The sequence below is a fragment of the Calonectris borealis genome, chromosome 2 (assembly GCF_964195595.1).
Source record: "Calonectris borealis chromosome 2, bCalBor7.hap1.2, whole genome shotgun sequence".
Lineage (NCBI taxonomy): Eukaryota > Metazoa > Chordata > Aves > Procellariiformes > Procellariidae > Calonectris > Calonectris borealis.
The window spans coordinates 105,034,626-105,049,926 of NC_134313.1; the positions used below are offsets into that span (position 1 = coordinate 105,034,626).

Genomic DNA, 15,301 nt, shown 5'->3' on the forward strand with positions numbered 1-15,301 from the left:
AAATTCACTACCGCAGCCATACTAAAGAACGTCCATTTGTTTGTACAGTCTGCAGTCGTGGGTGTTCCACTATGGGTAATTTAAAACAGCACTTACTGACGCACAAATTAAAAGAGCTGCCTTCTCAGTTATTTGAACCCAACTTTACTCTAGGTCCCAGCCAAAGTACTCCTAGCCTGGTCACCAGTACAGCGCCTACCATGATCAAAATGGAAGTGAACGGTCACAGCAAGCCGATCTCTTTGGGTGAGGTTCCCTCGCTTCCAGCTGGAATCCAGGTTCCTGCTGCACCACAGACAGTGATGAGTCCGGGGATCACCCCTATGCTGGCACCCCCCCCTCGCCGGACTCCCAAGCAGCACAACTGTCAGTCGTGCGGGAAGACCTTCTCCTCAGCAAGTGCACTGCAGATACACGAGCGCACCCATACCGGTGAAAAACCGTTTGGTTGCACAATCTGTGGTAGAGCTTTTACCACAAAGGGGAATCTTAAGGTAAGAGGCCAAATAAAACTGTAAAGGCTCGGGGCGGGTTTAAGGCACTGTGCTTGAACTCAGCAGGTTTTAGCGCCTAAGTGTTTGTCCCAAAGACAAGAGAGAAGGGAGCTTCAAGGAAATGCTTGCTGTATGGTGGTGGTTGTTATGCTTCCACTGTGTTGAAGATAGGGACTGGAAAGCGGCTGTGCAATGATGTGAACTTTAAAACTGGTTCCGGGTGTACATGCACGCACACTGTAGTTCTCCTGACAGACGTGGTGGCACACGCAGTCAGCTGATGGACGTGCTCTGGCAGTTCTTGTGGACCATCGGTGCAAAGTAACCTTGTTATAAAGCGGAAATGCAGAGCTTGCTCAGCTCCTTGGGTGCCTCTCAAATTTCCATTTTCTATTCTGCTTTGCAGCCACCGCAGACTAGAAAGCTGTTTCCCACTGATTTACAGCGGGTTACTACAGGACTGACGCCTCTTACTCCCGCAGTCTGGTTAACCATCAGGACACAGCCTGGGGAATGCATTTTTAAATGTCCTTTTTAAAAATATTAAACTTAGCAAAACAATTGATGCTAATTGATAATTTATCTGACATGAGAAAAAATATTATGAAAATAGAGAAGATGTAAAAAGGGGAAGGGCAGAAAAAAACGCCCATCACCTAGTACAAATAATGCCCTTGGTAATCTTCAGCACGTGAGGACTTCCAGCTTGCATGTGAAGTTGTCTAACCTAAGAGGATATGTACTCTTTATTCTTGCAGTGCTGCGTTTGTTTCCACTGAGAAGAAACAAATGCACGTTGAAAAATTACTACGGAACTGGGTTTTCTTTGTATAGGTTGACTGGGCCTTAGAACTGTGTCTTAACTGGAATTGATTTGTTTTCAATGTAAATTAAAAGGCATTTTTTAAAAAGCGAGCGATACTGTAAGTAACAGCATTTCAGGCCAGCCACCTCACCAGAACGTGCTAACTTGGGGGTGCTTCTTGTCCCCCTTTGCTCCGCAGGTTCACATGGGAACTCACATGTGGAATAATGCCCCTGCACGCCGCGGCCGCCGCCTCTCCGTGGAAAACCCCATGGCTCTGCTCGGTGGCGACGCGCTCAAGTTCTCCGAGATGTTCCAGAAGGATTTGGCAGCTCGGGCCATGAACGTTGACCCCAATTTTTGGAACCAATACGCTGCAGCTATCACTAACGGACTTGCTATGAAGAACAATGAGATTTCTGTCATACAGAACGGAGGCATTCCCCAGCTCCCAGTAAGTCTAGGCGGAGGCGCCATCCCGCCTCTAAGTAACCTTACCGGTGGCATGGACAAAGCTCGCACGGGCAGCAGCCCTCCCATTGTCGGTCTGGACAAAGCAAGTTCTGAAACGGGAGCCAGTCGTCCATTCACCAGGTTTATTGAGGATAATAAAGAGATTGGCATAAATTAAAAGCATTCATTCCGAATAACTGTTGGACCGCTACTCGACACAACACTTGTCCTGTTCCATGTACAGCTTTTGAAGCTAAGCATTAGTTTCCTGACCTAAATGCATAGGTTCCCTTTAAAGTTTTACCCATAAGCAGAAATACATAACTTTGTGGCTGCTGAAAAGTTGTCTTGCAAGATCTGCATGGTACTTCTTTCAACAGTGCGTTTGACTGTTACTGAGAACTTCGAAACCTTTTAATTTAACAGAAAACAAACAAATCATGGGATAACTTCATTAGAAACAGAAAGAGGCTAGTCTACGTCCACTTTGCTTCTTACAAAACTTACTATCACCTGAGAAAGGGGGGCTTCATTGCGGCATTCTGTCACACTTATTTGCTGGTTTTGTTCAAATTAGTTAGCAACTTGGACTATGTTTTTAGGAATCTTAATCTTAAATAAGTGATTTAGTACCCCAATGCTGTGTATTATTACAGTATCCTTGTCTGTAGTATTTATAATGTTAAGATTATGCGGGTAACAGACAATATACTAGCCCCAAACTTAAATGAAGCTTTTGTACTGCAAAATACATCTGGCTATGTGATTTTTCTTTTTTTTTTTTTTAAGCAAGTTTTGTTTTACTATAAATAAGTGGTTTATTTCAATGCAGGCAAAGTTGTGAAGTTTTATTGGGAAAGATAGCATGCTTTTCATGTGCAAGTACCTGTCAGTAACAAACCTTTTTTTATTTAAATATTTGTAGCTGCTATGTGGACAGTTGTTCTATTAAATGAAAAAAAAATGTAGTGTGGACTTTAGCTTAATGATTGGAAACAAGTTACAGACAAACCTTAGCACCATAAATTATTCACAACATTATAAACAGTTGTGAGTAAATACTCCATGTTATCAAAGCTGTACAATAAAAAGGTAATGTTTGTATAATGTGGTTGCAAACTCTTAATTTATACTATTGCACTTTTAGTATTTTGTATTAGGGAGGTTTGTCTATAATTTGAAACTGAACAAAGATGTAAACTATTTTATAAATAGTACTTTGGCTTAAGGAATAAGGAGGAGAACCCTGTTGCAGTTTCTTGTTTTGTTTTAAGGTCAAACAATGAGAGATCTCTATTAACTAAGCAGAAAAGCCGCAGAGAACTGTCAGATCCTTAGGAAATATGGGGCCTGCCATTTCTTAAATGGAAATGATTCATTTAACTTTTCTACAAAGCCCACTTAAAAGCGTGACCACCCCCGACAGAATTCTGATACATTTATCTTAGGAGTGTGATATTAATACAAGCCTAGGACAGAGGAAAGAGAACATTGTGTAGGTTTAATTTTACTGTAATCTGTTCTGTCTCTTTCACACATACCCACGAGAAAGATGTCGACTGCCTAATAACACAAGAACAAAATAATAACTTTTGGGCAGGGTGAGCAGTAGTAACATACAAATATTCTGTATTTATCTCCAACTCTTGCTGATTATCTTCTCAGATTGCTCTAAAGCACAATGTACTCTGATTAATCAAATATAATTTTATGTTGATTGCATTGTTTAAATTACACCGAGTAAATAAAGGGAATGGTTCCACTCATAAGCTAGGCTGGGGATGCTGAGGAGACTGGGGCTTAATCAAAACTTGAACAGTAAACGTTTTGTGTACTACCTCATTTTTGTGCATTACAAGCATGGTGGAGTTGACACTATGAACTTCCGTCCAGCAGAATTGCTTGAGGGACATTATGGGTAGCTGGGTAACAGCGCAAGGAGTTTTATGCCCCTGAAGAACGAATCAGACAGTGAGGTCTTCTCAGTTGAGACTGAAAAATAGGACAATCTTTCTTATACAACAAAAACCATTACTGTAAGAGGATGGACTATTTCTGCCATCACGTAATGGAGTGAAAAGAGGTTCAAAGACTTATTAGCTGTTTGTTTCTATTGGAAATGAACAATGAACTCTACAGCTCCATTTTCTACAGTGATGGGATAGAGATATATAGATCTATATATCTATATATAAGCAAAATTATATATCTGTAACACCTCTACAATAGAACATCTTTTTTGCCACAGTGTGTGGGTGGTTAGGGGTGTTTCCAAGCATTGAAAAAAAGAAAACTGAGGTGGCTTAATGTTGCTGTATTTCAGCAATTGAATGTTTTTATTTATCTGTGTCATTTTTGGTGTGACTTTTTTTTTTGTTAGTATTTGGTACCATGTAGTGTTATCTCTATTCCCTAAAGGATGTGTATAACTTAAAAAAAGAAAGAAAGAAAAAAAAAAAGAGAAGAAAAAATGAAAAAGGAAAAAAAGAAAAAAGATGTAAAGTGTTGTAAATAAGATGGTTGATGATGGTACAGTAAGACTGACCCCATTTTGTATTCAGGGTTAGGTCATTCCTCTCTGCATGGTGAAGAGAGACACTATTTTTATATTGCGATACCATGTAGGGCTAGGAGCCTCCCTGAACCAGCTGGGAATTGTTACCTAGATCCAATATTTTTTATTATTAAATCTTGTTGGCTTGACACATCTACTGATTGAAATGGATGTCTTAGTCTAGGTTACTATTTTTGTCATATGGAATTGAATAAAATGCAGGATGTAATATTATTTCTGAATTGCGTTCCTTGATTATTCTAATAACAGAGCAAGATACGAGACTAAGGTCACTTGTGGTAGATTGGTGTCAATGACTTCTAATCGTCGCATCTGAAAATCGGAATAAGGTCGACACCTTATATTCAAATGCTATTCTAATATACATTAACAGTGCAAAGGGGTAGAATTATTAAAGTCTCTTTTCCAATGAAAATAAATCGTAAGAGCATTTCTCGCAAGACAGTAGAACAAAAAAAAAAACATTTTGGAGGGGGGAAAACAGCCTTTGGAAGGACTACTGTTTCAAATTGACTGCTTTCTGAACACTTATGTACCGTCTACCAAAAAAAGCCTCCTTTTTATGTTGTTTAAACATCTGCCTAATGTTCATGATACACTGCATGATAAAATTTGGGAACAAATTTATCAGGAGCAGTTCAAATTCTAAAATACAAAAAAAAAAAAAGAAAAAAATTGACAACTCGCATCCGTTCATTCCAAATGACATAACCTGTACGTTGAAACCATGGCTTTGTTTCTTCTTTTTTTTCCAAGACCCTAATTTATCAAAGCATGTCTAACTTTAACCCAGTTATTTTTTCATGTTGATTTAAATGAAAGTATTTACATTCTTAAGGTTAGGCATGTGATTAAGTATCTCCTGCAAAAAAGCTGTATGTTTGAGTAACCTTCAAGCTGTTATAATCCGGTGATGAATGCCTGCTGCATTTAAAACGGACAAAAGATAAATAAAAGAGAAAAAGCTGTATTAATCATCTTTCAGTGGCCTTGTTATGAAGATACTCTGTTTTATAAGACCTACCCAAAGAAGGTACGAGTTTCCTCTGGTGACTCAACAACAACAATAGGTTTGTGCTTGTGTTCCTGCATGCACGTCCCTGAGCCTTGCTGAAAGAAAACATGACATGCAAAAGAGAAGGAAAGCAAAGGAGTGCTGATAGTTATGGTTCTGTTCAAAACTCGAGGAAAATTACGTGCCTTCCCCTCCTCCCAAAAAAAAAGGATGAAAGCAGAATGGTATCTATTTTTAAATATGTATGGGTTTTTTTTTTTTATTTTAGGAAGACATTAAATAATAAAATGTGCTACACAGATAAAAATGGTCAGTCTGCTGAATTACAGACGTTTAAAAATAGAGCCATGTAGGAACTCTATATAATCAGAAAAATTGCCAGTTGTGATTTTTGAGGGGAGGGTTATTTTACAACATGAAAATTCCTGCAAGGCTTTCAAACCCTTCACTTATACTTTTCCCATGAGTTATTATAAAGAAAGCATTTATGACAAATGATGGATATAACTACTTTTTTGCCCTTTTTTTTTTCCATTTGTATATATTAGCCCTCAATATATTATCTGTTCCTTTACCTATTTTGTCCTTTCTATCTTGGCAAATACTTTGTTTTTCTAAAGCTGCATTTGTGCTGTATTTGTGTTGCCTTTAATTTACTTCTCTGCATGTACTCTGTCGTTTGGAAGATACTGTGTTTTATTTTCTTCCTTTTTCTCTAATTCTGCAGAAGTCAAAAGAGCTGCCTGTTTTTTTACATCTATGTGTAACACTAGCATAATGAATGATGAAGTCGTCAGTGATGTGATCAGGTATGTGCGTAGCTCACAGGATTTGCTAACAAACGTGCCGTTTGCACTCTTTCCTCCAGATGAAGGCATGAAGTTTGTTAGTGTTGCTGGTATAGGGCAGCCACAGATGGTCAGGAGGATGGAAGTCCTGATCCTAACTTCACTGCGCCTGCTTTTACACCACTGGAAACTCCATGAGCTTCAGTGGAGATACTCCAGATTTATACTGGTGCAAGAGGGACTGCTTCCAGGTTCAGATGTCTTGCTTTACTTTACATGTCATCAAAACAATGGCTAGCTATATAGTATATTAAAAGTGTCTAGGCAAAAGCATTCTGGACTTTATTTTTCAAAAGAGGGAAAAGAGAATACATATATTTTAGTACATACCACAGGATTATCCCAGTTTTAAAGGAGGTCCTGAAGGCTGAATCTAAAAAAAGATGACTGTGCCCCTTAATATAGAATTTGAGGTCATCATATGAACAATCAGTCCTTTTTCACGTAAATGAGTAAAAAACCCTGTAACTTTTATGCAGAAAGTAGAAGAATGTGAGAATCTTGCTATGGCTCTGCTACACAAGATTGGCACTCACAGGGAAATGCCTTCCCTTTGCAGATATTAAAGGTATCAGCAGATTTATGAAAAGAAAAATACATGTTTGTGCATGTCGCAGCACCAATGTATAGTATTTTATTTTTTCAGAAGGGAGAATGTCTCAATCAATTGACAAAGTGACAAATGGGAAAGCCAAGAGCTTCGGGCTGTGCCACTGACGTATTTTAGGGATGTGGACAAGTCGCTAATTAGACCCTGATTCTGCTTGAGAATTACATACTTCTGGGGCCTCTGGGAATCAGGGATGAACTCCCCCTTGCAGAGTCAGCTAGCACTTTGTAGTATTGGGATGAGTTGCCCCATCAGTAAAGATGGGGTAATACTTTGTACCTACCTCACAGGGGTGTTGTGAGGAATAGTTTTATGTTTGTACAGTGTTTCAAAGGTGGAAAATGCTTGGTATTATCGCTGATTTTAGAGTTTACAATACATGTACTATTATTTATTATTTGTACTCCAGTAGTACCTACGGGCTCCAGTCAGGACTGAGAGGCTTTATCCTAAATGTTGTACACTCAGCTACTTGGGATTGATACAAAATTTTACTCAGTAACATTTTCCAATGGAGGTATTTCATTATCAAGTATCTGTTTGATTACTATAGGGTTTAATTCAATTATTTAGGGGTACAAATTGATTATCAGTTTTAGACCATGGCAGAGAATTATCTGGTATCACATTTTGTTTTGAGCTTGTATTGATTTTCAGAAAAAGTGCACCAATTTTCTATGGATAATCTAGAATCAAATCTTGCTATCAGTGGAATTCTACTGTACTTTTTGCTATTAAAGCTAAACGTTAAAATAAATGTGTGTGTATATATTATTATACACCAATATATAATATACATGTACCTATAAACATGTATGTTTTAAATTTCTTTAGCTGCTTAGAATTAATTTCAAACTGTGTTGCATATTTTGCTTAAGCATTATCCATTTCAGATACAACTAAAACATCGTTAAATGGTGTTGGCCCTCAGTAAAGACATAAAAACTGGAAATCATGGTAACAAAAGACATATTGTCACCATGATTATATTTATGAAGGCTTGTGAGGAAAGTTTCTAAGTCTCAAATGTGTTAAAAACCTTCACTACGTCATAAAAGTCTTTACTTAGATTATGTTGAAACAAACTATTATATCAGGATGAGTCACTCACTGTACATAAGTATGTTAAAATAAATAATTAAATAATTCCAAAGGTAATGCTTGCTATCATTTGGATGTTGAATAGAAAGTAATTTGTTTCCCAGATTGGCAAACTATATTTAATATTTTTTTACAGGGAAGAATTATCTGATTTACAATACTATGTTAAGCAACCTCTTTAGCAACTGTTCATGCGCTAAATATATTAGCTCAATTAATTCTATTGATACTCTTGTCTTTTTTATTTGAGTATAAGGAAAGTTTTTGGTTTAGCTTTGTTTAAGATGTCCTCAGTAATGTTAGTCTCACTGATTTCACTCAGGCATGTCATGGAGTGAAGGTATGAGTAACGGTGGGTAAATCCAGTCTAAAGGATCTCTCTTTTCCCTCTGGGAATTATTGACATCTCTCCACGGCCCAATTCTGGTTACCAGCCAACATGTCTGTAGGTTGTTGACTTTCTTGTGTGTCGATTAGCACTCGTGGCTCAGCCAGTTTTGTCAAACACTTGGCACTTGTTCTGCTACAACACACACTTCATATGGGACTTATAGATATACTAACATACGTAATGTATTTAAGATAGGCTGGTGGTGGAGGGTGTAAGTGAACACCATGCTGGAATTCCTATGCCATTACCTCTTGTGTGCAGCAAATAAAATGTGCACATAAAAGGACGTGGTCATCAGGAAATGTGGGCACATTTCCATTTGGTTTCTATCACTTTATACTCTGAATAACGTGCCTGATACAGGAGGTTTCATTTGGGTTTTTGCTTTTTTAAGCATTGCTAGTAATAACAGTTATAAACAGATACCTCAAACAGGGGAACACACCTTTTCAGGTAAGAGTTTTGTAGGTAAAATTTGATTTGGACTTGCCTTTTCTTCTGCCCATTTTCTATTAAATTACTCTTCCCAACATAGCTTTCTAGATCACTGGGCCAGACTGTGGTACTTTCCCTTACACTGGGCAGCCCATGCTCCCCAATTTACCCTCAGTAAACTAATGACATGTTCTAATCAGTATTACTCATTGAAAGGAAATTTTTGTAATATGTTATCAAGCATCCTGCTACAACAGCTGCAATTCCAGCCTCACAGAAGGTAGATTAAATGAGGCTGGTAGTCTCTGCAGCCTACATCTTTCCTCTTCCCCAACTTTTACCAACTTCATGAAGCAGTTTGCCAGTGTTTCTTCTGCGACAATGTATCTTCTGTTTCTCTTCTGCAAAGTAGTGCTGCTATGCTCATTTCTTTGGTTTCATTGTCTTCCTGTACATGGGCATGTTCTTCACGTGTTTCTTTTAAGGTAGTGTTAGATTTGCCCAATGCACACGTCTGTCCTTGTATTATGTTAAGATCAATTTCTTTTTGACTTTTGGGGCCAGGTCATGTTGTCCCTACTCACATCTCCACCTAATTCCAATTCATTTCTCTCGCTGGGACTATGAGTAGAAGATATTGCACAATATAGCAAAACCCAGCACCCTGAAACTCAGAAGAATTTCAAAATGTTTGTCCAGCTGAGATTACTGCACACTCACATATTGATGCATTCAAGTTTATTAGCCTCAACTTTGTGCCTGTTATACGTATAACTTATTCCACCCTTAGTTCCTTTATATCTGGAGACTCACTCAGTCTTGGTTTTCCATACTTTTTTAAAATAACAGCATATTAGTTTTCCCAAAAACCTGCATCAAAATTTCATTTACTTAGTGGCTAATGTTTTCTATGCAACAAGCAAACTGTAATAATGAATAACCAAACTTTGCTATTATTTCAATGGAACTAATCACGTAAAATGCTGAGACGGAAGTAAAGCTCAAATGAGTACAATAAGTAGCTTTTTCTGTCTGCCTTTATATCTCCAGTGCTAAATGGGAGAAAAATAAAAGGATCATATATCACATGAAAAGCAACCAATATAGATATCATGACTATAGCAGTGTTAAGCACAAACACGGGCACAGTACCAGAATAAAAGACAACAGAAAATACAAGAATTTGAGATACTAGCACCAGATTTTAAAAATATACATAATAAAGAAACAAAACCATACTCCTACACAACTAAGACAACAGATTTCCCTAATAATCATAAGCTTTATTTTTTTCACAAGGATTCCCTTCTCTCAAGTCAACAAGAGCGCCTGGGGCAAGCCGAGCAGTGTGCCCCTGGTGCAGCTTCTCGTTAGACTTTCTCATCGGCTCAGGAAATGCTTATTCTGATTTGACAAGTTCAGTTGTTAAGGTAGGGGAACTCCTGAAACCAGAAGGATCGTCTAGTCAATGTTAGTGTGCATGAATATCCCAAGCACATTTCCAGCTTACCCCTACTCCATGGTCTTAGAAAAAAATGGAATATTTTAGTATTTCTAAAGCTTATCACAGGAATGAAAATGACCTTTAGCACATCCTGAAAATCGCAGCTATAAAAGGCCTCATTCTAATTTCTTTTACCCAGCACAGATATTATTCTAATTTCTACAGAATCGCTCCTGATTTACAGTGGTATGAGCAAAATCAAACAGCCTTAGTGACTGTATCATCCCTTTTTCGTCAGAGCAGGACACTTGTCTTTTTTCTTAAACCGTAAATTTTTCAGCGCACTTTTTCTGTTACAAGTCACAGTACATACTGAAACAAACACGCTATAATCAAGGTATATCTATACTACCGTATGTAACAGACCTAGGCCCATTCTGGAGGCCACCTGGCCCAGCAGAAGTTGCATCCATACCATTTCAAACCCTTTCACTCCCTTGAAAAAGGATAGTTACATCCAAAGTGAATATTGGGATTGGCCCTTGGCCCCCAAATCCTGCATGGGTGTTGAGTGGGAACGTGTCCCTCAGCCCATGCCAAAATTGCCCAGGAAGGTGTTGCTGGCTGATGGGGCAACGCCTGGCCTCCTGCCCTGGCCCTGGTCAGTTCGAGGAGACCAGCAAAGCCTGCAAGGGCAAACATTTCTATCCTGGGGAGAGAACTGTGCTTTTAGGTGGAGTCATTTTCCATCATGCCTTTGCGTAGCTGTACTTTTAAAGTCATTGGAATTAATTTTTTATCAGACCACTCCTTTCGACGTCTTTCTCTTTTAGGAATTTGACTCCTCTTATGTGATTTCATAGTACACATCTCATGCTCCTGGGAATCTGGGCTTCTTCCACCAACTCTCATGTGTGAAAAGAGAATCGCTCCTTGTAGGTTTTCTGAGGGGTTTCTCTAGATTCACTGCAGCTGGCAGAACATCTTTTAGGACCTGTTTATTCATTATTTTATCTAGGCATGTTATCATCTAGCCCATTCTTGTTCCAGCATAAGAATATACACATGGTTATTCAGGAATAATATTTCCTGAATACTTGTGTAGACGGAGTAGTCCCTTAAGTAATGAGTTCAATTAGGCTAAGATACACTATGTAGCAATTCAATAAGAAAAGTCCTGGGAGGTAGGGGGAGAAGAGGCTTGCCAATTGCTTACACACAGTATGCTGGATGACAACTGAAGACTTCGTGCTGTGGCGTATTTGGCACATGCTGGCCTACAGTTATGCCTAGCAACTCCCAAGGTTTGAGCAGTTCCTTACTAAGACTTTAATCAAGAAAAAAAAAAAAAAGCATGATGTGCAAATTAGTAAGACAACAGGCTCCATTTGAAATCTCTTTGGGGATGTTCAATCTTACAGAATACCAGCATCTAAGAAAATCAATTTATCTTCCATTTTTGCCTAAAAAAATGTCAAGAGACAGTTTAATTTACCAATTCACTACCCTGAACGCAGGCTGTTGGATTCAGAACTATAACTTAAAAAAACACTCTCAAAACCTGAAATGCATAGAATTTTGCAGATTTGACTTGGGAATTACAATAGATTCAGCATTTAGTCTGCATTTCTCATTCCCATTATTAGAACATTTAAATATTTCTTCTAAGAAGGTTGATTAGCTGCATTTAAATGGGCTAAACATTCTACTATGTTCATAAAATTATATACCTCCACTATATATTCTTTTGAGAGGATAATACATTGCAAAAATGCCTAGAAATCTTCTTTGGCTCTGCCTGTAGTCCAGTGAGACTGATCTTCTCAGTTTCCACTTCAAGTGCAATCTCCTCTTGAGGAACCGATCTTGTAAAATGTAGAGACATTGCTCATTTTTTAAAGAAAAATCCTTCAAGATTTAAAGCCTACTTCAAATCATTATAATGACTATTCAAATGAAAACAAAACCCAGAACCTAGCAACACTATACTAAAATAATATGGAATTGAAAGATTGTTATGCCAATACCTCAGAGTCATCTGCTCTTCAAGCTTCTGGTTTTGTGATAGCAATGGGATTCTGCCTGCCGGAGATTTAAGCATTCTTCTGCAGTTTCTGAGGAGGTGGCTGCCAGTCAAACCTCCTGACTGCTGCTGAGGTTAAGTCTTCTGAGGCTTGAAATATTGATACGTATTTCTTAGGATTGATTTTTATGGAGAATGCTAAAATGCAAAGTTTCACTCAAATGCTTCAAATGAATTGCCTTGTTTTAGTTGTCTTGAGTCACAGAGTCAAAGGAAAACTTTGGCTAATTAAAAAAGAGCCAAAAGCAGCTTTCACCTGCTGAAATCACGCCACAGCTAGGGAATCTGTGCTGAGATGCCATTCATGGTCTACGAAGGTTAGAACTTGCCCACTGGGTTGGGATCCTTGAGCCATACCATACCTGATTGATGAACAAAGCACCCAGTAAAACAGCAAGACCTTAACAGGGTGTCCGAAAACAGAAAAAAGCCCCTGTTGCTCCACTGCAAGACAGAGAAACGATTGTTCTCCTGAGCACAAGTTGATGTGCTATTGTTTTCATGATTAGAGTGTTACAACAGAGCTGAAGCTCTGCCAGTGATTTCGATATGGATTTTTTGTGTTTTGTTTTTATCTCATTTATATGCCAGTTCATTAACTTGAGGTAAGCTTTTCTCAGCTAATATTTGACTTTTGCTATCATAATTCTAATAACTGGCTTCTTGCCATGTTATTTCGTACCCTGGCAAGTTGTACTTTTCTGTTCACAGTATGTATTACTGAATAACTAGCTGTAGCATAAGTGAAAGCATTCAGAGAAATAACGAACACCCATCACATTGCTGGTTTTATTTGTTTAGACATCAGATACTGTACTCCTTTATATTCTTACCTTTGGCTGAACAGGGTAGGTTTTTCTCCATTTTTTCTTTCAGTGTACACCTTTAACTAAGCCACTAAAATGACCTTGTATTTGATAGCTGATACTCTGTTCTGAAACCAAACAAACTCCCACCAGCTTGTGCCCAAGTCTGAAGTTCATATTTCTCCTGGTGTGATGTATCCACGTTATATATCCCTCCAGGAGTTATTTTGTGGTTAGTATGTAGGAACTGGGAGGGTATTCTTTTCTCCCAGAATGATTCTGAGATTTCAGTCACTTATTAAAACCTTGCTATCAAAATGATCAGAAAAGGTTGTTTAAAATTATAGCAAAAGCTGGAGGCAATAGCTGGCATAAAGTGATCTAGGCAGCCTTACCACAGCGCAAAATTAAGTAAGCAGAAGACAAGAAAGATGCATGGGAGGGGACAGAAGAAGAGAAAGAAAGAAGGAAGGAAGGAAATGGAAGGAAATGAAGAAGTGATGTAGAGCTATCTGGGCTGTTACACATTTAGGAAAAAGTCTCTTTTTATACAGTGCCTACAAAGAATACAAGACAGCAGAAGTAATACATAGTGCATACACATTGCATGCAGATTGCATGCTTTTTCATTGTTTTTAACTGCTTGATTTTGCTTATATGCCCTAAGACAAACCTTACTTATAATTTATTACTTTTCTTCAGTATTTCACACTCTGAAAATCACTCATTTGTAATTATCAGCCCTGTTTTTGCCTCAGTGTCAAACTTTAAAGCTATAATTGCTCCACTGACTGCTATAAATGTTGGCCTATTGCAAGTTACAGTAGTACAATAACAAATTACATGGGCTCATTCTGAACATACAAAGTGCATCTCAGCTAAACAAAGCACTTAACCAGGACTATCAGCAGCACTTCAGGACTCATTGCCTGTGTTCTGGTCTCACAAAATTGGCCTTTCAGCCCTACTGCAAGGCTCCACTGTTGCTGTAACCATGGCAAACTGTGTATTTGATGGGTTTGTTGTAATTTGGCTTTATGTTCTTTGAAGAAGCTGGGTGGACTTGCCGGGGGAAATTCTTGAAGCATTACTGAACAGATTCAGGGAGAGACTGAGGAATGGCAGACCAGTGGAGTCCAGCAGAGTCATTGCAGATCTGCTCAGCTTGCGTCTTCGAGAGACCAAAAGGCTGAAGGAAGGACTGTGAAGCAGACAGCCACGCATCAGAGGCGATGGAAAAAATGTCATAGGGATGTGGGGAAACTCAGCAGAGATTTCTGCTTCTCAGCTAGTGAACTGGCTGGAATGAAAGACCCACCTACATGGCTGCTGTAGGCAGAGAGAATTGCATGGAACACAGTTTATTTTGTTTTCTCTAGCTCCTTTAAGGATATTTTTCTATTTAAAAAGCTTGTTGTGAGCTTTTATTCAAATAAAGCTTAGCTTTCCTGAGCTTAAAATCTGAGGTGTGGAAGAGGGTGGGGAGGAGGCAGGTCTGCCACAAAGCTATAGTTGAAACAGAGCTTTGTGACCTTCTGTGTGTGCACAACACTGCAGCTTTCTTAGGCCACCACCAGCTCTAGCAGATGCTCTCTCTCCTTATTCATTCAGCCAGGCAGGGTACAAATCCAGCCAAAACGAAAGGCCTGTTTCTGCACTGTTTTGAGCTTCTGCAACTCCCAGTGTCTGCATCAGGTAGTGTAAGAAGGAAAGGAGGAAGGCTAACATCCGTCCTAGAGAAAATAGTAGTAGTGGAGATCTGAGGTAGCAAAGAGGTGGAAAAGGTAAGGAATATAATTCCCTGTGAATTGATATTGCCTATGCTTGGGCAGGAGGTGAAGGCCTATCTTCTAATACGCAGCTCATTGCAGTTAACTGCCTCCAGGCTGATTTCTGAATTTCTGACAGTATTTGAAACTAATCAGGAAATGCCATTGATGGAGAGCATGGCTTTCCACTCGCATAGACTTTCTTCCCATGCAGAATGGACTATAACTGAGCCTGTAGTTGCATTTGCTTTTATATGGTGCCAGCTACAATTTAAAATCGCGGTTGTAACTGATAAAGCAACAAACTGTTCGATTCCCGTGGAGCTTTCCTCAGCAAGCGCAGTGGCTAAGTTGTTGTTCTAAAGCCATCACATACTCACCTGGGAAGGGGGGAGCAGGATGTGGGGAGAGGCTCACACCTGCCACCTCCGAGTCTCTCTGGGTCTGGATTAGTTTGCTTTGGAGGCATGAT

General features: G+C 38.9%; 1 protein-coding gene across 1 annotated transcript in view; it reads left to right on the forward strand.

Annotated features, from left to right (window-relative positions):
- SALL3 (spalt like transcription factor 3) overlaps positions 1-8,117 on the forward strand; it is a 27,672-nt gene extending 19,555 nt beyond the window's left edge. The window contains exons 3-4 of the mRNA XM_075142838.1: positions 154-494; positions 1,499-8,117. Of these exons, the coding sequence (XP_074998939.1) occupies positions 154-494; positions 1,499-1,930 (773 nt within the window). The 3' untranslated portion in view covers positions 1,931-8,117. The remainder of the gene's footprint in view (positions 1-153; positions 495-1,498) is intronic.
- Positions 8,118-15,301: the final 7,184 nt, after the last annotated feature.